This window comes from Paramisgurnus dabryanus, chromosome 5, assembly GCF_030506205.2.
Source record: "Paramisgurnus dabryanus chromosome 5, PD_genome_1.1, whole genome shotgun sequence".
Classification (NCBI taxonomy): Eukaryota; Metazoa; Chordata; class Actinopteri; order Cypriniformes; family Cobitidae; genus Paramisgurnus; species Paramisgurnus dabryanus.
In genome coordinates, this window is record NC_133341.1 from 42818309 (window position 1) to 42841651 (window position 23343).

The window sequence follows — 23343 nt, forward strand, 5'->3', positions numbered from 1 at the left end:
TGTTTTAAAGATCGCTCTGAATGGGATCTCTGTGAAAAGTCCGTCACAAAAATTTAATTATCTCTGCTTTTTGCTCAAAATGTGTTGTTTTTGCAGAAACCTACCCATATTCAAAAGCTGATTACAAAAGAACCACTGAAGGTAGGATGAAACGGTTTTTTTTGTTTGAAAGCAAAGGGTCTGTTCTTTCAACATATTGTTTATATATTTGAAGAAGAACATTTTCTGGAAGGCATTAAACTTTGGTGAAAATCATGAAAAACGCTGGCGCTGGCTGGCAACTTTTTTAAAAAACGCTGGCGGTGAAAGAGTTAAGGTTTCTTATGAAAACATTTTAATTATTATTTACATAAAATAAACGTAATACAGCCACACAACAAACTTATGAAAATATTTTAATTGTTATTTGCATGATAATTTTTTAACGCAGCCACACAATAATTAAAAACTATCACCACAATGCTCACCACCATGATTTCCCTTATCTCATGTGTTAATATTTTTTATTGTAACAATTTATGATTTGCAAAAATAACTGTTGCATCTGTGTAGATTAGATAAGCAAAGTGTGTGCGCGTTGTGCACGCTATACATTATGGTCAAGCATGTGCCCTTAAAATAGCATAATGAACAACGCGCAACGCACCACTGACTTTAGACTAGTTTTTTCTGGTCAGTGGCGCAATTGTTTTTTGAAACTGCAAAATAGCATCAGGGATGGTTTACGCCGCAACACGCCTCCTTTTATGCGCTGAACCGCCCAGGGAGCGCAAGTTCATTCCCTAGTTTGCCGACGTGCGTCTGTGGAGGTAAAAACCCCGCTGTGCGCCGGTGCAAAATACGAATGATACATGCGTCACTGACAAAGTCAATTGCGCTGGGTGCAAGATAGAGCCCAAGGTCTGTTTACACACACACAGAGCTACTGAAATGAACTGCTCTCTGAAACAGCCAATCAGAACAGAGTTTAACTTTATTATTCATGACCCTTTTAACTAAGGTAAAAAAGCCATTTTATTCTAAAGGCAAATCCTATGGTTGTAATTGGACATGTAATGGACATTCGGCACCTTTAAACAAAAATCAGTGGAGGTCAATAGAAATTCTGATGTTGCAAGACTTAAAAGTTGAACTGGTCTCTCAAACAAAAACGATATACATTTTGATTTCAAAGTAAACGCCTTTCCACTCTGGGTGGTTGCTAGGGTGTTGCTTATGAGGTTGTTTAGTCAAAAAAGTTATTTGTCCAATAGGGAAAACTCTGTAACTTTAGTAACTAAGAAAAGTTATGTAACACATCCTAACCTTTTCCACATCGCAGCTGGTGCCAAACATAAGGAAGTTGCACATCGGGCGAGAACCGCCACAAGCCATGTCTTTAAAACTCAACACATTATTTTCTAGCAGTGTACACACATCACCGGTGCCAGTCGCCATCTGTCCACGGTGCTCCGGAGACGTTACTAGATGTATATTATAGTTTATTAAGTTTTAAATATGGATATTTTTTTCACAAAATTTCATTGATTGCCCTTAAGGCCATATTATGGTCCATTTTTATGCAAATGTGAGGGTCCGTGTACAGTGCGTGTAATGCAATTTTCATCATCAGAAGAGTGCGCGTGTACTGTACCTGCACTACCAGATTTTTGAAACCCCACATATATTGTATGCGTCGATCGCACACAAAGAAGAATGTAGTACGTAGCCTAGAAGATTTTGTCGTGCATCCAACAAACGTCTGTCGACTAGTCTGTCGACTAATAAACTATGCTTTGTGTTCAACCGTGCACGTACGTTTGCTTACACGTAACAAAACAGTATATACTCGGGCTACAGAAGTACTTTATTAACCCCCTGGAGCCGTTTGGATTACTTCTGTGAAGGATGGATGGATTTTTTTGGGCTTCAAAATCAGTAGCACCATTGTTGCCATTTTAAAGCTTGGAACAGCCAGGACATTTTCTAATATAACCCCCCTGTCTATGTTCGTCTGAAAGATGATATGGGTGATTCTCGTCTCGTCTTATGAGGTGTCATAAAACATTTTGATAAAAAAGTAAATGCAAAGTAAGAGAATCAAAATAAGAAGCATACAGTTACAAACATCTCTTCATATAATATTTTGCACATGATTTCAAAAGACATCATGCAAAGACATCATTGTTTTTTCCACATTTAAGGGGAACATTTTCATTACCGCAACATGTCCATGACTGGATTTGGGTTCTTTGACATTGAAATATTTATAAAAAAAACTTGAAAAAAAGCTTCAGTGCATGTTATACTATAAACATTTACAGTAAAGAAACATTTGGTGATCATTGGTAAATGTAGAGACAATAATAAGGAATATAACAACCCAGTATCACTAAATTACGTATCTATAGTCACGTAAATGTGTGAGTCTTAAGAGTGACACTGACACGGTTTTCCGCCTTTTTGTGTGAACATGTCACGCATAATTCTGTTTACGTGTCATGTATTTGTTACTCAACTGTTTTGTCCTATTTTCTTACCATTTACGTGTCATGTATTTGTTACTCAACTGTTTTGTCCTATTTTCTTACCATTGACACTTCGGTTTAGGGTTAGATTTACGTAAAATGACATCCTTACCCAAACCCAACTCTAACCCTAATGCGACAATGGTTTAAAAATCATAAAATATAAAAAAATCATGAAAAAAAGGTGTAAACCAACACTTTAACTGAAATCCTAACGCAAACAGGCTTGCCGCGATAGTCGGTGAAACGGTGATTGCCGGTGCTTCAGCCTCTCACCGGTTAGATCACTTGCCCACCGCGACACCGTCTTTCACGGTCGTTTTGATTTTTTGTCTAAGTAAATCATTTAGTTTCGTTAGAGAGCATACACACTAACAACTGAATGTGTCTGCTGCCTGAATTCAGCGAAGCTCAACGCGCGTCACGTCACAGAGCAGCCGGTGTCAGGTTTCATTTATTTCTGTCAGTGTGCGAGACAAGCTGACCGACCAGACGATGGCAGAAGCTGCGTTCTTACTCGTTTTTGTTATAATATACATATATCCCAGCTAGCAAAAATTGTGCGGGCCGAAAGCGGAACGATTAAGGCTGGAACAGTCGGCCGATCCTCGGCATGAATCTAGGTCCGATTGCTCTGCGAGCGCTCGGTTTTAACGCGGCCCGAACACACGGCCGAGCACTCGGTTTTAACGCGGCCCGAGCACTCGGTTTTAACGCGGCCCGAGCACTCGGTTTTAACGCGGCCCGAGCACTCGGTTATAACGTGGCCCGAACACACGTCCGAGCACTCGGTTATAACGCGTCCCGAGCACTCGGTTTTAACGCGGCCCGAGCACTCGGTTATACCGTGGCCCGAACACACGGCAGAGCACTCGTTTGTAACGTGGCCCGATTGCAGAACCCCGAGTGAGAGGACGAAAGCTCCCCTCCAATCACGTTCCTTATTTAGGCTTGTATAAACCTTATTGATTTTATTGTTTGGTTAATACTAAAATTGCTAAGCAACTGTAATGCAACATAAACTAAAATTAAAACAGCACAAGGAAGACGAGTTTCATGTTTAATGCATTTTTTATTCACTTGAACACACATTCTGACACACACACACACACACGTTTTGTGGGGACATTCCATAGACGTAATGCATTTTATACCGTACAAACTGTACATTCCCCTTCCACTAACCCAAACCCCAACCATCACAGAAAACTTTCTGCTACCTTAGATTTTCAAGAAACATCATTCTGTTTGAAACTCTCAGACAGTAAAAAAACATGCACAGACAAATCCAAATTAAACCCTGCTGCTCGTAACGACACATTGATGTCCTCCGAAATGAAACGATCGTTTTGAGCGAGAAACCGAACAGTATTTATATATTTTTTACCTCAAACACAGTATAGTATGCCTATACAAATGAGCCCGTGCACAGCACCTTCTTATTTTGATTTTTTACCCCGAATACAACGCCGCCTTCTTCTTTTGAGTTTTAATGACGGGTTGCGAAGCAAGTTCATAGTTGCATACCGCTACCTAATGTTTCGGCGGCCCTGTATAGCCCTCAAGCCGTACACCCGATACAGCAGGTGGCAGTATGGAACTATGAACTTGCTTCGCAACCCACCATTAAAACTCAAAAGAAGAAGAAGGCGTTGTATTCGGGGTAAAAAATTATATAAATACACTTCGGTTTGGACTAAAACGGTTGGAGTTACAAATCCACATTTGTGTTGAAGAAAAAAGTCACCTACATCTTTGGCCTCCATTAAAACCATCCTTGATTTAACATAAGCTGAGTAATTTCCAGAAGTGGTCCAGATCATACAGCCAGAGCTGGGTTACTTACGGTGAACATGAATCGACCCAGAGCTTACAGCCGTAACAAAAATGCATGTGCCAGATCGAGCTGCGGGGCACAATTGGCCCGGTTAACACACGCCGATGCCGAGTCTGAGCCGCAGGTGCCGCAGGGCAGCCGAGCTCGGGCCGCTTATACATGCTAGCTGGGATGATGTTGAATATAAGCGAGATCGTTTTGTTGTTGTGTTTTTCATCAAGAAAAATAATAAACCCATCAGTCAAGCAGCGCTTTATGGAGAAGTAGCCGGTTGCTCTGCTCGCATTGCACGCAAATTCATGCGCGATTTAACGCAGCGTACGCAAGCACTGCATTTAAACAGTTGCGTAATTCAAAAGTAAAAGTAAAATGTGCACTTCTGCATGCACATTTCTAAGCCGACGATTTATGACGCGCCGATTAACCGGTGGGAAAATTCTGTCACTACAAATACGTGACAGTGACACGTAAACAAAAATGTGTGACATGTTCACGCAAAAAGGTGGAAAACCGTGTCAGTGTCACTCTTAAGACTCACAAATTTACGTGACTATAGGTACATAATTTCGTGATACAGGGTTGAATATAAATGTGTCCAAGACCAGTTTTATCATCCTCCGCAACAATTTTCAATCATTGTTTAAGCCCTCAAGGAACTAACTTTTTTTTTTTAATTGTTGGAAGGGGCATAATTGACTGTGACACTCAAGATGGCTACCAGTTAAGCAGTTCTTATTTTTTCTCTCCAGATAAAAGTAAAAATGTTGTTTGTCATAGTACCTAGACAACTTTTTAGTTCTCATTACCGAAACATGAGTTTGTAAATGCATATATTTAATATCATGTTGCGGTAATGATAATTTTTGATAATGATCATCTAAAAAATGTAAATAATTCTATAGGAAATATTTTTCAAATCCTCTAAAAATAATGGTTATAGTAAGTTCAGACCTTAATCTTATATGTGCAAAAAAATTGGCTTTTAAAAAATTCTAATGCTGGACACCTTCTAAATCTGGATTTCATGAGAATCACCCATATACAGCTCAGATGGCTTGAGTGTGAGTAAATCATGGTGTATTTTTTATTTTAGGCTGAGCTATCCATTTAAGGAACCATAAAGCCTGACAAAGAACCTTTATTTAGTTGTGTACTTGTTGATAAAGTGATTAGGTACTTACTGCCAAAACAGAGACTCAGATTTTCTTGACTAGCCAGTGCCTTGCAATAATTAAAGAAAAATTGAGCAAAGCCAAACAGGCAGCTATTCTTCTCAAATACTCAACTAGGGTCAATGTCTACAATCTGTCACTGTTTGCTGTTTGGCAATCTCACGCACTACACTGTCAATGCAAACAATTCACTCAAAATCTGCCTTGTGGGTTCATGATGTAAACACACTGACCATCAACTCACCGATGCAAAAAAATTGCTGGTTTGAGTCATTTAAATTAATAGTACAGGGAAGTGATTTTGGTATCTCACAAAGAGAACAGCACGTGAATCAAATTCCCCCTGCATTAATATGTCCTGAAATGTTAATGTGTATCATATTACACAATTACTTCCAGGCAGACAGAATGTTGGAGAATCGTCCTTTGGTCAAATAGAAACAGAAGAACTGTTGAGGTAAAATCTTAAAAGTTTGCGATTTCAGCAAAAAGTAAACAACAAACTAAGCAATGCAGTGCTTTGTGTTATTTCAGATAGATTGGTGCCATTTACAAAAAGAAGGATCAAAATTGATGCTTTCTAAAAGCACTTTGGTAAGAGCTACTTTAATAATGGTTAATCAATATCTCTATTACACATAGCAGACATAAATGGCACTTAAAATCTGATCCCACTTTATATCAAGTGTGTTTAGCTACTTACAAATGTAATAAATGTGTACATATGTGTTGTTCAATTGAAATTATATTGAACATTTAAAGGTATATTTCACCAAAAAATAAAAATTCTGTCATCACTTACTCACCCTCATGTTGTTCAAAACCTGTATGAGTTGTTGAACAAAAAAAGAGATATTTTGATAAATGATGGTAACAACACAGTTACCCCTTGACTTAGTACCACAATGGGTACGTCACTTCTGTGCTTACCATCTTGGGGTGCGTGGGGTTAGTTGTAACACGGACTGTTTACATTGTTGCACAAGGTTGAACGATTTGTTTTTCAAGTATTTTTTTCACTCGATCTCCCGCAAATTATTGGAAATGTATAATGTTTTCCAAAGAGTTATTGATGAACGAGTGTTTTGGTGGCATGCAAGTCAATTTTTTCATCATATGTTCTTTTCGGTTTCTAAGTTGGGTGTGTAAGATACCAAATCCAATGCTATGTCATATCAATCAGTGTCTTGTTGACTAAAACATAGCATTGTTTTTTTTTGCAGCTCTTAGCAACTTTTTTGGTGCGCTTGAAAATATTTTGACCCAGCGAGGTTAATTGTAACGCTGTGTCACAACTAACCCCTCAGAACTTACGATATGAAAAACGCTAATGTTCGCGTAATTCTTGTCGTTGTTTTTAATGGGCTACACATGAATGATTGCTGGCTGCCAACAAAATAAATGTGTCTGTCTTATCAAAAATCGTGTGTCAAATGTATTTTTGTTCATATCTTTAATATTGATTGAATAAGGTCACATTAAAGATTGAAATCATAATGAAATGAATTGCTAAAATCAGATTTTGATGTTCATTATCTCAGAATTTGATTTTTGAAACTGTAGTATGTTATTACAGACTGGGTCACATATTAAAAAAATTGTCGTAATTGTGCTGCTTTTTCTCACATATTTAGACATTTGTATTAATTTATAATTGAACTATTGTTAGAAAAGGGCTGGATGAATGAATACAGTGTGGATACCTGTCTATTATAGACAGATATATAAACAATATCCACTTCAAGTATTTAGACAAAATAGTATTGAAATAATTGCCTGCAAACTTAACTTTTAGCCAGTGTTACAACTAACCCCCTGCCTGTTACAATTAAATTACCCCAACTTAAATGGGGTAAGTTGTAACATTTGCACTTCTGTCACGTTTGGTGTAAGAATGGTAAGTAAAAGAAAAAACTTCTAATGTTTATTTGTAGCAGAGATGTGTGTGTTGCTTGTGTAAAAATATAATTAATCAAACGCAAACATTTTTTTGAATGATTGAGCCAAAACCAAAAAGCATTAGGTTGTGCTCCTCTCCCCCCTATGATCAAAATATCAACTTTTGTGTCCAACAAAATAAAGAAAGTCATACAGGTTTAAAACAACATGGGGTTGAGTAAATAATGACAATATTTTTATTTTGGGGTGAAGTAAGCTTGTCCCTTTAATGTATCTACTCTTGAATCTGTCCCTACCATGGACCACATATACGTACACAATGTATTACATGCTTTGTGTTATGTAAGTACACAGTATTTAAAGACTAGTTGTTTAATGGACCAAAAATATGTATGAAAATAATGAGCAATGTAGGAAATAACTAAAATACTTGACTTGTGTACAAGGAAATAAAAATTATGGCACGGTGAATGCATGAATTACCTGATTAATTAACAAATAAATGATTCATTTATTAAAAGTATTATTTTTATGATTCATTTTAATAATCATAAACAGAACTTTCTGCCACTATGTCAACACATATATACATATATACTCTATAAACGTGTACATTCTTTTTATATACATATATCCCTCTGAAACAGTAGGCTAAGTATTCGACAAATCACGTAAGAATTAAGGCTATTAAAAGGTCCTTTAAAATTTTGTACTGTGAGTGTAGACTACTGTGTGTTTCTTTGTAGAAATATGTATACATACGACTCTTTGACTAAAAGGTAACCTCAACATGTTTATTTTATGGCACCACACCTCATTTTTATTCCTACAAATTACTTTCAGTTTCTTTATTTATATTTAAGTGAGCTTGAATCGCTTTACGTAACGTATGTCAAACCATAAGGGAATAAAATCACTTACATGTCCTTGACTGGCAGATTTTTCCCTTCCACGATCCTGATGTACAGCGTGCTGCGTTTAGACATGCTGTCGTTCACTCACTGTCTGTCAACAGACACTCGCACTTCTTATTCCTTCAAAATACGCGCGAAAATAATACAAGCATTTTATAAATAACATTCAACGCAAACACTACGCAGCTTCTCATATAAAACACCTATGAGAGGAAACGACTCCGGTCAAGCGGTGGGAGTGACTGACTGGATCGCCCACTTGAAGAATGAATGACTGACGAGCGACGCGACGCGACCAAACACGTTAACGCCGCCGTTACAACCGACGACACTTTAATTAATGGGCAGCGTTTCGTGTCGAATGCAGACGTGGCATGACCGGTAAATAAAGACCCAACGTGGTGTGGGTGTGAATGGAATCGTACTAAGAGGGTGGCTAGTTGTCACACAGGGAATTTTGTTTGGACATTTTGATCGTTATTACGCTCGTTAAAAGCTTAGTCCAACTTCATGTGTTTTAAATAAGCTACACCATGCTTAAGAAAAACGTATACAATTTAACTTTTTTACAGTATGTGTTAGTACATTGTAGCCCATTTAAAGTGTCAGCATATAGTTACACTAAATCCACAAATAACCCAAAACCTACCAATACGCAAGTGGTAGATATAATGTATTCAAAGCTTTTCTCATCTCAGTACACAGAGAAAAAGGTACAAAAGCTGGTCAGTACCTTATAACCTCCTTATATGGACAATTTAGATACAGATATGTATTTTGAGGTACCAATATGCAGCACCCAAAGGTGTACTAAGGTTTACTTACACTCAGTGATTATGGGGGTCCCCTAGGTAAGCCCCCACCCATGTCATTAGGGTCCCATTTACAAAGTAAGATGATCCTGGATCAACTTTTTTATTGGTACTGGATCAACACTTTAAATAAAAAATCCAGCTAAGACCAGCATACAGTAAGCTTGTGAGCTGGTCTCCCAGCTTGGTTTTAGCTGGTATTGCTGGTGTAGCAAGCATGGTCTAGCTGTGTTTGGTCACCTTTTAAGCTGGTCTTGCTGGACTTGGAAAACCAGCTGACCCACCAGCTTGACCAGCTTTGCCAGGCTGGTAGGACCAGCTAAAACCAGCTACCAGCTAATGCTGGTCGTAGCTGGATATTCCAGTATAGGGCATTTTTAACGAAGAAACGCTAAATGACCCTTTACTCAAATCCTAACAATTTTTACCCCTCAAATTATTGTAAAATAATAGTTTGAGAAGATTTTTTTTTAAAAGCCCCTAACCAGTGACTTCTCGAGTTCACTTAAGAGTTTACCTTGTTTTAGACTGAAATCTTTTGGATTATTTATTGGGAATTTGGGAAGAATAATGCACAGTATCGCTTTGTGCCAGTGCAGAATAAGAATTTAAAATGTATGTTGCATTTTAATAAAAATCAGGGGACTTATGCTTTATGGGGGTCCCTCAATGCTTTTAGGAGGTCCGGGACCACCCCAGCCCTCCTTCAATTCAAACACTGCTACCACTCCAATGACAACTTTTTTTGTGTTTCTTATTGACTGTAAACTTTTGACTGATAGTGTTTGGGATCCAGATGAGGAATATGTTGTACTATAAGTGTTATTTATGGTGCCTTTTATTTTAACAGAAGACTTACCGTGCTATTCTCCAACCAAATAACCCCTGACTACCATCAACAACTGAAGGTTATCCGACTAAACAGGAATGTAGTCAAAACTGTGACTGTGTGAATTAAAATACCTTTCCAAAGCATGCAGTCGCAGGTGTTTTGAAGGTTGGCAGCCTCTGAGAATGCATGCAGGGGAATAAACAAGGTGAAAAAAGAGAAAAAAGCCTCTTTGATTGTGGTCTTTGATGTAAATCAAAGTGTCGACTCTCACGTAATGTCAGCTCAGAATGCACTGACGGATTCTAATGCATGCGAAGTGCTGTCAGTGTGGGCAGAACAGTCAGTCAAAGATTGAGACCCTCGAGAGGAAAGTAAGTTACTGTCAAACCACAGACGGATGAAAATGACCAACGCAAGTAGAGGCTGAATACTGTAGGTGGTCCTTGATTCAACAGCCTCCTTAACCAATGTTGTACAGGTGCCTATAAGGTTTTTCTTGTCTTTACATAAATATGAGCATTTCACATGCAGCAGGAACTGTGTCCATGTATGTGTGTGTGGGCACAGGGTGACTCACTGATCCAGTAATACAGGCGAGAAAGCCCGCACCTTTACGGAAGTGACCAGAGGATGGGACAAACTCTGTGGGCTTCTTGTGACTCAAATCAAAGTATTTTCTGACTTTACTTCTGCATTCCCTCTTTTAAATATGAAGTGAGTGGGAGGGGATATAAGTTACATTTAGAGTTTTATTTTGTATAAAGACAGCACAGAAATAAATACTTCTTGTTTTTAAAGCTTCAGTATATTCATTATACTCCACAGCACCAAGTCATTCCGATATATATTTATACTTTTATTTATTTGGATATATAACACCACACAAGTGCATGTATAACATTTAACCTGGTTACTTGAACAGGTTAGGGCTACTTCCAAGCAAGGTCAGTTCAATAGCAAAAACCATTCAAGTATTTACAAATACTCCACCTATCCTATTCAGGGTCATGGGGAATGCTGGCACTTTATCTAGTAGGCCTATGTCTCAGGCCAGGGGAAACACCCTGCACCCTCACTAGTACATTGTAGAAAGACTTAATCAAGATAAAAAAAATGATGATAGCTGTGTGTGTTCACTACTCACTGAATGGGTTAAATGTATGCAAGTATGGGTGGCAAGTACGTCACTTTCACTTCACTTTATTAAAAAAAAACACCAATGGTGGTAAAGGTGATTGTAACCTTTACTGTATTTTACATCAGTGGTTCTCAAACTTTGCCAGCGTGCAGCCCCACTACTTGTGTACGGCGCATACCTTCGCAGCCCACCCCTTAAAAAAATTTATGACAAAAAACATAGTTCTAAAACTTAACATTGTAATAAAAAAACATAATAAATTATACAAAGTGGTGTATTTGTACTTTTGGTTAGCAGCCTTATTTTTTAAGTTTAATTACACAGAATGAATTAATGCATTTATAAAATGTCACAAAACTAGGGCCCCCCCTGGCACCATCTCTCGGCCCCCTTGGGGGCTCCGCCCCACAGTTTGAGAACCACTGTGTTTATCCTCTAGCCTATGGTGTATAGATGTTAACAACTATGTTTGTGATAATGTTAAATATGTTTATTGTCTTTCCGAAAACTGCATTATAAGTCTTTGAAATTAGAAACAAGTATCACCATTTTATTAAAGCTGATATCAAGAACAGTCTTTAACGGAAAAAACATAATTTAACGGAAAACTAGTTTTACAATTGCCCTCGATGTCACAGACATGATCTTGGATGATAACTACTATACAGATATATATAAGTATTTGTTCAAAGTCATCAAACTTTAGACAGCAGAAGAAAACAATGAAAATCTAAAAACACCTTGACATTTGTTTTTGTTCCGAGTTTGTAATAAAAACATCCTGGGCCATAAATGATGTTGATTATGTTTAAAATAATCTTACTATAACATAAATCCATACATAATTTACACATTGTATTACAGTAAACTGGGCTATTAAACAGCGCCATCTAGTGAATGCACTCAATATAATTGCATGGACATTTTAAACATACTCTTGATTCTACAAGATATTGAAGTAAATATAAAATTTTTACAGATACATTAAATAGATTGTGATTACAAATCTACCACATACATTATTAAAAACAAAGATGCTACACGATGCAAGAGAAAAACATTTTCGGTTCCTTAAAAAAAACTTTTTTGTTTCAGCAAAGGTTCTTTGTTCTTGCTTATTTAGACTATAAATATGTTTGAAAATGATTTTTTTATTAATGTTTGACTGAAACTTTTTTTATGGAACCAAAAATGGTTCCTAAATGGCAGAATGTGCAAAATGGGGTTCGCGATTCGGTAATTGAATTCGAAAAATGAAACAATTACAATTAAATCATAAAATGTAAATAAATAATAATCTAAGCACTAATAAACCCGATCTATTGACAGGTAACAATAAATATGAAGTGAAACTAAATTAAAATATTTACTTAAAATCTCAGGGGGTACTTTAAATGAATAATTCAGGTCAAGGGGGGGGTCAGCTGACAAAAAAGTTTGAAGACCCTATGGCATCAATGTGAGGAACCATTTGTTGCACCTTTATTTTTAACAGTGTACAGGAAACATTTCAGAGGACACAGATCTGAAGTCATCTGAGTGTCTTTTGAAAAGCTTTTGATGGACAGACAGCAAAGTAACATACAAACACAATATTATGTGCCACTTTTCTTTATCTTATCCTCAAACTACACCTTTAAAAAAAGGTTTCCTAAAAGGTTCATTGTTGGGTACCATAAAGCACCTTTAACATGCACAGAACCTTCTGTTGCAGAAAAGGTTCTTGATATTGGAAAATTGAAAAAAAAACATGTTTAAATTGTTCTTATATAGGAACCTTAGACTGAAATGTTACTTGGGGAAAATTGTTGTTCTGTGTTATTGTTATGAACCTTTATTTTAAAGAGTGTAATGATATTGAATAATATAATTATAATCTAGACCAGCCTATAGAAGTGCCATCCTCTGTTTTGCCATTAGACATACTAAATACTGCATAGTAATATGTGGCCCAGGATTCTGCTGTGATGGTGTTTGTAGGCTCATCTGGCACAGTCCGATGGTATCAGGGTTATTTTTTGGTATTATTTTTTCTTGTTCTGGACAGGGCGTATGGTGTGCGTCTTTCCGGGTACGGTGTGTCTTTCCATTTCATAAGCAGGGTTGTCATAGGGATGCATTCGGTCATGTAGGTTGTGGGTGTCATAGCGGGGTATACGCATTGAGCTATTACCTGTAATTTGCTTCGAGTCATTCGTTCTACAGCTGAATGGGAATCAGAATTGAATTATATTAGCTTTGCCATGCAAGGACCAGGACGAATAAACAAATTATGCAAAATAAATTATGCAATAATGCAACATGAAACTGAAATTAATAAATGCTATGCAACTACTGTTTGTTTCTGTTAACTAATGCATTAAAGGCGGGGTGCATGATCTCTGAAAGCCAATGTTGATATTTGAAATCACCTAAAAAAACACGCCCCTACCCCAATAGAATCTGACCTTCTTTTGATAGACCCGCCCCACACATACGCAACCCAGGCAACGATGCCGGTTGGTAGACACGCCCCTTACTGCTGATTGGCCACAAGTGTGTTTCGGTAAAAAAGTGTTTTTCAAAATCATGCACCCCACCTTTAACTAATGTTAATAAATACAAAAAGAGTTGCTGAACTGAAATAGATTTACTTACCAGACTACGCAGAGCATAATGAAGAATAAGAGTAAAAGTAGACCCACAACCCCACATAGGATGGCAGTTATCACAACCATGGCAGCAGATCTTCCAGCAAAAGCAACACTAATGTTTTGATAGTTTTGCGCTGTATAACAGAGTATTAAGATGTTAAATGTTTTAATATATTTTAGCAGTATACCCTGCCAGAAAAATTGAACTGTACATTTTCTGTCGCTGGGGTGGTAAGGTTCAGTTTTGTACCTTTATGTATACTAAACATAATAGAATGTTGGGTACAGTTCATTATTTTGTACCCCTAAAATTTAACTGGTACACAATAGGTCCTTAGGGTATAATATTGTACCCCAAAAGGTACAACATTTCAGTGTGTTGCATACCCATAACGGTACAAAAATGAACCTTTGAGGGTACCACCCCAGCGACAGAAAAGGTACAATTTTGTACCTTTTTTCTGACAATGTTGATGTTAATTTAAATGACTTGATATAGACTCTTACGCGTGAAAAGAGTGATGCTATTGGACCAGTTTGTCGTATTAATAATACTGCTTCCATTGACAAGAAGATACTTGAATCTGCAAGGCAAACACAGTGACAGGACAGTTAAAGGGGGACATATCACAAAAATCTGACTTTCTATATGTTTAAGTGCTATAATTGGGTCCCCCGTGCTTGAATCAACCTAGAAAATTTGAAAAAGATCAACCCAGTAACTAAGTTTTGGTAAACCATTCTCTGCAAGCATGTGAAAAAATAGCTCATTGAAATTTGGCTCCCTTTGTGATGTCAGAAGGGGATAATACCGCCCCTTAATCTGCACTATCCAACTACGGCACTGCCATTTAGTGCATAGATCAGCTCATTTGCATTTTAGGATACACCCCAAAACAGCACATTTTTGCTCACACCTACAAAGTGTCAATTTTAACATGTTATAATAAATTATCTATTAGGTATTTTGAGCTAGAACTTCACATATGTACTCTGGGGACACCAAAGATTTATTTGACATCTTAAAGTCTTGTGAAATGTCCCCTTTAAACAATCTCGTATAGCTTTTTAATAGTCAAATAAATTGTACATGATACAATCCTTTAACAAGGTCCTTATTTTTATTTAAAGGTGCAATGTGTAAAATATAGGAGGATCTATTGGCATACATAGCCTAACTATATTTTCAGTGGTGTGTAAAAACCTTACATGTTTTTAACCCGAAATACTGGCAGGATGCGTTCGGGAAAATTGGTTACCCTATAAATAAATATTAATAAAAATTAAATAATATTAAAGATGCAGTCAGGGAGTTTTAGCGGCATCTAGTGGTGAGACTGTGAATTGCAACTAATGGCTCAGTCCAATGGTCACTCATCTTTTTTAATAAAGAAACATAAGGGCGACTTCCATGTAAGGGGACCTGCGGTGTTTGTAGATATAAATGATTCATTCTAAGGTAATAAAAACATATCTGTTTATTATTTAAGTAAAAAATGCGGTTGACCAATGCTACCTCCAGAGGTCGCACACAAAATCCTGACCAGGACGGTTGCAGGAAAATTTATTCATCACCCTATTTATTTATTAAAAAAACTTAAAAATATTTTACACTGTCAGAAATAATTGTCAAAAAACGGTCTCTAGCTGTCACTGGGGCGATACCCTTTCACAAAGTACACATTTGCACCTAATAAGTTCATATCAGTAGCTCATATTGGTGACAAAGAGTGCAAATTAGTACCACAAATGAACATATAGCTACCTAAATGCCACATATTAGGACTGCCCCAATCACCTTGGGAACATTTTTTGTCCATTTCAGAGGCGTCATCCCATGCAAACAGGAGGCACGCGCCCCTAGTTGTTTTTTTTTATTTTTTAGCAAAATTGTTGCACCTCAGAATCAAAGAAGCGTCCATTAATCTGTTATTTGACTTTTAATCTGTTTAATATGCACAATATTCTCAATTCTGTGCTGCATCATTGTCACTTTTTGGAGATTTTCGCCGTTTTGATAGTGTTTTGATCGTGTAATTACTTTATTCTGGCGTCAGGCGATGCAGACAGCGCAGTCGCAGACGTCATAAGCGTCTGGCCTGAGCGCGCTCATGAGCTCTTTGCTGTTGCTGCTGCGTTTTGCTATCTGAGGAATTAAAACGTGTAAGAAACACTCACAACATTTCCAAACCCCAGTACGGTAATGTGCAGTTAACCTCCTCTGTGTAGAAACTGTATGGTTTAAAATGTGACCGTCTCGACGTTATATTAGTAGATTTCTAGATTCATCGTGGTACAACAACGCCAATGTTCGCCAGAGTTCACGGGGGCACGGAATCACACATGCTCACATATGAGGTAAAATCTGATGCAATAATGCGTTTCTCTAATAATTTTATCTAAAAAAAAATATCATTACTGAACATTAAAATCAATCAATCGGCTATAGCTTATGTCATTTTCGTTGTTTATGGATTTAAAATTACATGCCGTTTCAGATGTAAATATGATACCAATATATCATTATTCCATTTAAATAGTATTTGATATGAAAGTTAGTCAACACTTTTATTTTGAAGGTTTTTGCATGAAAGCAGGGGTGTTCAGATTATTTGAAATGAGTGCTATGGAAAAGACTGAAAGCTCTATAATATTTCGATTGATGTCTGTGTATGCACAAATTTCTGTGAGCTGTGCACACTGTGCCCCCTTAAAAAAATGGTGCATGACGCCCCTGAGTGTAGGTTTCTATTGTCCATGCTCTACCAGTTATAAAAAACGTTATTGTAAACATTCTATTTGTAACTCAAACCAAATAAATTAAAGGTTATGGACTGCTTGACTTGAAGTCTTACCCCACAGTAGATCCAGTAGGCAATGCTCCATTACAGTTGACAGTACCACAATTCCCATCGGCTCCAACTACAAAGTAAAGAGCGTCTGAGGATGCATTACATGGGAAGGACGACAGAGGTCCAACTCTGGTCAGAAAGTAGTTTTTGGATGCTGCAGTGTTGAATGCTGATGGGTACGGTGACAGACTGAGGATGTTGCTGTTTGTGCGGTCCGCATCAAAGGTGCTAGTTGCTAGAATAAATTACAACAAAAGATGTTTATAATAAAAGTATTATGTTATTTTATTTATTTCAATTTAATATGAGATTTGTATTAAATTGAACATTTTATTTAGATTTTCAATGACATGCAGAACTGTCAGAAATAAAGGGTCAAAATACGGTCCCCACTGTAGCTGTCACTGGGGACACTGTACCTTTTTAAAAAGTACCTAAAGAGTATCTCAAAGGGACATATTTTTACCAAAAGTATACATATGTGTACCTAAATAGTGCATATTTTTTAAAAGGTAGGCTTCTGCTGTTAGCTTGGGAACATTTACTGACCATTCTTTTCTGACAGTGCATGCGCTCATTCCCTTCCAGAAAACTGAGCAGACCCCTTTATTCATTCCTAAATTATTTATTCACACATTTACTCTAAATATTGTTTTGTCTAGTTTTACCTGAGCTCAGTGAAGGCACCAGCCATATGTCACAGCTCGGACATGTATTATTAAAATAACAGTGTGGCTGTTTCAGTATTACAGAGTTGGTGGTGACTTTGCCTTGCAGATCAGCTGGGGTGAGCTCTGGAGTCTGACCTGTAACAAAAGTGACAAAAAGTTTGCAAAGCATTTTTTTATGGGCTCCCATTGTTCTCAAGTGAATCCACTGAACAATAGAGGTTTCAATCTGTTTCACGCGCACCTGTCATAGGGAAAACCGATTGGGTAACACCTACACCAACCCCGAATGTTGTAATTACCGTACAGGTGTTTTGTTGTAAAAGACACTGGGCAAAAAACGAAAAGCACAGGTTCAGTCTTGTCTGTTGAGTCTTAGTGTAAACTCTGTAGTGTTTTTGTCATTGAATTATTGAATTTAGTCAAACAGAATCAAATAAAATACAAATTATATTTTTGTAGCCTAATACAAAATTTGAAACAAAATCTTTTATTACATTTAAAGCTTAGTTTGCCTTTGATGAATGTGTGATGTTTGTAAAATCCTAGGCTAAAGTCTCATATTTATGTATTTTATTAGTTGTCAGTTATGTAGCCCCTATCCCCCTTATTTTTGCCGTAAATATGTGTGTTGCGCCATTTTTTATCTCTTTTGTGTAAGACTTCCTGTAAACCACTAAAGCTAAGTAGTCATATTGAGAGTGACACGGGTGTGCCGTTTTGACTGTTAATGTTTATTATGGAATCCAGAAAGACCGGCATCATTTGTGCAGTTAGGGGTTGCCATAATAGCTGGTACAAATGCAATAAATCTCTCTAAAAAAAAACTAAAAAAAACATTTGTTTTGATAATCCCAGCGCCAGAGCTGACTGTGGATGTGGTTCACATGCACCCATGATCTATATCCACACATCCATCCAGTAAAACCTTTTATAAAAATGGCCATCGAACAATAAATACAATAGCATTGAATGCTGAGAAAAATATGCTGATTTATCTGGCTTATTTAATTCTGTATTTTGCTATTATATATTGCTAAAAAATGTGAATAATGAATTTTAATTGTGATTTGTACTTGTCAAATAACTCATGTGTTGAATGAGAAAGATACTGCTGCTGGCTGTCACATTCATGCCATAAGCTTTTTTATCTTTACATTTTTAAAGGAGATATAGGTTTTTGACTGTACTAAATGATAAACTATAATAAATTCATGTTTTTTGCGGGGATGATGTATTTTTGTAAGTCAACCCTAGACTTTTGGATTAGTGGGAATTGGAAAAAAAATAAGCACTTACATTTTGCATTTTAAGCATTTTGTCCAACAAGTTCATCTTTACAGAAATACCAGTCATGTGCAGGTCAATGTATAAACAACCCGCACCTGACCGACGTTTTCAACTAACCTGCCCACAACTCGGACCACAAAAAAAAAATATATAGTGACCCGACCAGCTCCCATGCCCGCATTTTTTAAAAGTTGTAATTGTTTAAAATAGTTAATTTGCATCTTTATTTCAAAAGACCTGACCAACCGTGACCCGAATATCATTTAAAATATTTTTGGATGACTCGTAACTGCGGGTAACCTCGGGTGACCGCAGGCACCCACTCATTTCGGATCAACCCGCGCATCGCTGATAAATACTAATTTTATGAATTTTTAGGTGTAAATGTGTTTACTAAAAATATAAAAAGTTGAATTTTGACTTTCAAATTGATAAAAGTTGAGTTAATCTATTGTTGGACAAAGTGTCATAAACTTTTGTTAAACACAGAGCATATTTTTTGCTATAATCCAAAAGTCTATGGGAAAAATTAATGGGCTTTTTTGCAAGAGAACCAGTATCCCGCTAACTTAGCCAGCCTGATCTCACAAAAAATCATACATATTTTACCAGTTGGCTAATTCGCACACCTAACTTGTCAAATGTCTTAAAAATAGGCACCAGAGCAATGTTTGTGGTAACCGTGGTATAAGAGGAATAATTGACTCCGGTCCTTTGAATTATTCGAAAATAATGCACACTCCGCTTCGCGTCGTGTCGCATTGCACCTTGGGTGTGCATTATTTTCTTATAATTCAATGGCCGTCGTCAATTATTCCTTACATAATTACATGCAACCCTAACCCCCTATAGGTAGTACATGTTGTTACTTTATATTACTAGTATTTAATTATATAGTTACACTGTAAGACAGACACTGTAAAATAAAGTGTGAGCAAAAAGAACAAAGAACCCCCGCCCCTAACCCCGCACCTGACCCCAACATCACAGGGGTCAAGGCAAATCGTACCAAAACTTCTGAATGTGGTCGTATGAATTAATACGTATTAGCCAACTCATAAAATATGTATGAATTCTCGTGGGATATAGCGTTGCAGCATCCTTGCGGCTCTCAATGGCCAATAAATGCGACCTCCGGTGGGCGCAACCTCCGAAAATTTAGCAGCAGATTGACGAGCGGATTTGTAATTTGCAAAAAATAATGCAAACATAAAATTGAGCAGATAAACTTGAACGCTTCTGTATGTGTCTGGCAAGGGGGCATGAAAAACGTCTTCCATATTTTGAATTTAGACTGCGGTACTCAATTCAACCTCTGTGGTACATACAGCTCCTTTAATCATTGATGACCATACTCAGTCAATATTAAAATATCAAGATTATATTTTCCCAGAATGTTCTTTACATTATGTAGGATGATATTATAAAAAAAAGAAAATTACCAAAAATTAGTTCACAGACTGGGTCATATATATATAGACTGTCAAAAATAAAGGTACAAACGCTGTCACTGGGATAGTAAGGTACCATTTAATATGTACCTTTGAAGTCAGTATATGAGCCTATACTAATATGGACTTTTTGAAAGTGTACCACTGCCCCAGTGATAGCTTTTGTACCTTTTTCTGAGAGTTTATAATAAAAAGGAAATAGGAAATGTGTGGACATGGAAATAACAAATCTAGATAATGATTAAAAATCCAGAAAGTGTTCTTCTAAAATTATTGAAACATTTATACAAAAGTTTTTTTTAAAAACATTTTCAGACATAGGCAGAAATCCAACATTTACATATTACAGGAAAACACACTGAGAATAATAATACAAAAATATACAGAAATCATATCTCTATTTCTAAAAAGTTATAAAAAACAGATTTTGTACAGACTTACTTTGTACAAAGCACACACAGACCGCCAGCAGTGACAGCAGTCGGATCACTGCATTTGTTTTCATCTTTTAGTTTATGTTTCTTATTAATAATAAAATCCAGAAAAAGATAAAACCGTGTTGTCTAGCACTCAACAATATCCCAGGTATACGCTCATAAACTTCAAATCAAGAGAAGTTAAAGGGAGGGAGGACTCTCAGAAGGGTGTGAACCCCAGGTAGAAACTAGGAGGTGCTTTGGGCATAACAAAGTATCATGACATGCCAAAGCAAAGTTACCATGCAACCCACCAATGTTTTGAATCATTAAAAAACACTTTAGGCTCGACTCCAATGCTGCGGGAACCGCTTTTATTTATAGCGGCGTTACGGCATACCAAGATGCCCATGCACAACATGCAATCGGACACCTTAATGGAAAGTAAGAGTAAAAGAGATGACTAATGTAAAGTCAACAATCCTCTGTATACTGTTCACTTCATTTTCCACCTAACAAACACATAGCGAGACTCACCTCAGAACAGGAATATAAGCAGGGGTGTGGAGTACAAAAAATCCAGTATTTTCAGTCTCTTGCAGGATGTTATTTACGGTACAAATGTATCACTCAATAACCATTCAAATGCTTCATTAGTAATGTTGGTTTACTTGGAAGTATTCTTGTACTCCAGCAACTGTTTTTGAAATCAAGAAATTGCGTTTGCCTGATAATAAACTAGCTTATCTGCTTAGACTTAAAATATATAAACAGTCTAAAAAAAGTCTATTTTCAATATCTTTACTCACTCTATGTGTGTGTGTACATAGAGATGACTACATGCTGTATGTGAATATGTCAGGCACTAAACAAACATCATAGACAAAGACGAGAAGGGTGAGTTGAGATTGTGACGTAATGAAAATCAAACAAAATCCAAAATCCTATTGTAGTGAATCAGACTTGAAACTATTGACAGGATTAAGTGAGTTGTAATGCAGGGTGGAGGGTAGCCTACAGTATTAAAGAATTCATTGAGGTATTTGTGAGTCATTAAAGTCGGTTTATTATGGGATGAGACTTTTACATGTTCAAATGCTGTATCATTGCCATTGTGTTTTGTCTTAATTGTATTATTTAAATATAGAAAGAAGTAAAAGACCTTCATAAAACTAGGGGATCATGGTTCTGGACGCTTTAAGGTCTAGGTTTGTATGAAGAAAAAATGTGAAATTCTTATACACTGCAAAAAAAAATCTTTCTTACACTGCAAAAATTGATTTTCAAGAAAAAAAATTCTTAGTATTTTTGTTTTGTTTTCAGTAAAAATATTTAAAAATTCTAAAATTAAGATGCTTTTTCTTGATGAGCAAAACGAACCAAGAAAATAAGTCTAGTTTTTAGGCCAAAAATATCAAATTTAAGTGATTTTGTGCATAAAACAAGCAGAAAAATCTGCCAATGGGGTAAGCAAAAAATCTTGAACATTTTCTTAAAAACTAAATTCAAGAAAAATTTGCTTACCCCATTGGCAGATTTTTTTGCTTGTTTTGTGCACAAAATCACTTAAATTTGATAGTTTTTCTCTAAAAACTAGACTTATTTTCTTGGGTTGTTTTGCTCATCAAGAAAAAGCATTTTTAGACCTTTTTCTGAAAACAAGACAAAAGTACTAAGAATTTTTTTTTCTTGAACATATTTTTTGCAGTGTACTTAGTATTTTTGTCTTATCTAAAAATTCTTTAATTAAGATGCATTTTCTTGATGAGCAAAATTACCTTTGTATTTATAGACACAATATACAATTTAAGTGAATTTGTGCTTAAAACAAGGAAAAATATCTGCCAATGGGGTGAGAAAAAAAAATCTTGAAATAAGTTTTCTTTTTTCTTAAACAAACATTGCAAAAAATGATTTTCAAGAAAAAAAATTCTTAGTATTTTTGTCTTGTTTTGAGTAAAAATATCTAAAAATTCTTAAATTAAGAAGCTTATTCTTGATGAGCAAAATGACCCAAGAAAATAAGTCTAGTTTTTAGACCAAAAATATCAAATTTAAGTGATTTTTTGCATAAAACAAGCAAAAAAATCTGTCAATGGGGTAAGCAAATTTTTCTTGACTTTAGTGTTTAAGAAAATTGTTCAAGATTTTTTTGCTTACCCCATTGGCAGATTTTTTTTGCTTGTTTTATGCACAAATTCACTTTAATTTGATATTTTTGGTCTAAAAACTAGACTTATTTTCTTGGGTCATTTTGCTCATCAAGAAAAAGCATCTTAATTTAAAATCTTTTAGATATTTTTACTGAAAACAAGACAAAAATACTAAGAACACTTTTTCTTGAAAATCATTTTTTGCAATGAACAAACTCATTCAAGCAACATTTTCTCACCCCATTGGCAGATATGTTTGCTTGTTTTAAGCACAAATTTACTTAAATTGTATATTTTCTTAGGTAATTTTGCTTATCAATATAATACATCTTGATTTGGGGCAGTACCATTTTGGTACAGATACATTTGGTATACATCAATATTAATATGCACTCTTTGGTACAAAAATGTAGCTTACCATTAAGGTACTTATATGCAGTATGTAGCCTACCTTTAGGGCAGTGTTTCTCAAAGTGTGGGGCGGGCCCCAGTGGTAAGGAATAGGAACATTATTAGTGGGGTGTGACAAATGGGAGGAAATTTTGTCATTTTTGTGAACTCCATTCCTTTATTTATTGACCATTTAAATATAAGCCTTACTTAAAACAACATCAGACTGTGAAGAAAATGGCAAGCAGAACAATAGCCTACAAGAATGAATTAACGTTGGAAAGTTAATTGAAGCGAAAACAAAAACGGTAATGTGGAGAGGCGGTATGAGAGGTATAAAAGTTTATGTTGGATAAGTTTGTGACACAGAATGAAAAGA

At 36.2% G+C, this 23343-nt stretch overlaps 2 protein-coding genes across 2 annotated transcripts in view; both read right to left on the reverse strand.

The window, feature by feature from the left end:
- Positions 1-8724, reverse strand: part of rasa4 (RAS p21 protein activator 4) — a 58703-nt gene extending 49979 nt beyond the window's left edge. Inside the window, exon 1 of the mRNA XM_065284239.2 lies at positions 8337-8724. Coding sequence (XP_065140311.1) covers positions 8337-8401 — 65 coding nt within the window. The 5' untranslated portion in view covers positions 8402-8724. The remainder of the gene's footprint in view (positions 1-8336) is intronic.
- A 2916-nt stretch (positions 8725-11640) lies between these two features.
- On the reverse strand, positions 11641-20604 carry upk3b (uroplakin 3b). Its single transcript, XM_065284241.1, has 6 exons — positions 20447-20604; positions 17265-17402; positions 16600-16831; positions 14252-14328; positions 13749-13878; positions 11641-13316 (listed from the first exon to the last, which is right to left on the reverse strand). The coding sequence occupies exons 1-6, from the start codon at positions 20508-20510 to the stop codon at positions 13136-13138; spliced, it is 822 nt and encodes a 273-aa protein (XP_065140313.1). The 5' UTR covers positions 20511-20604; the 3' UTR covers positions 11641-13135.
- Positions 20605-23343: the final 2739 nt, after the last annotated feature.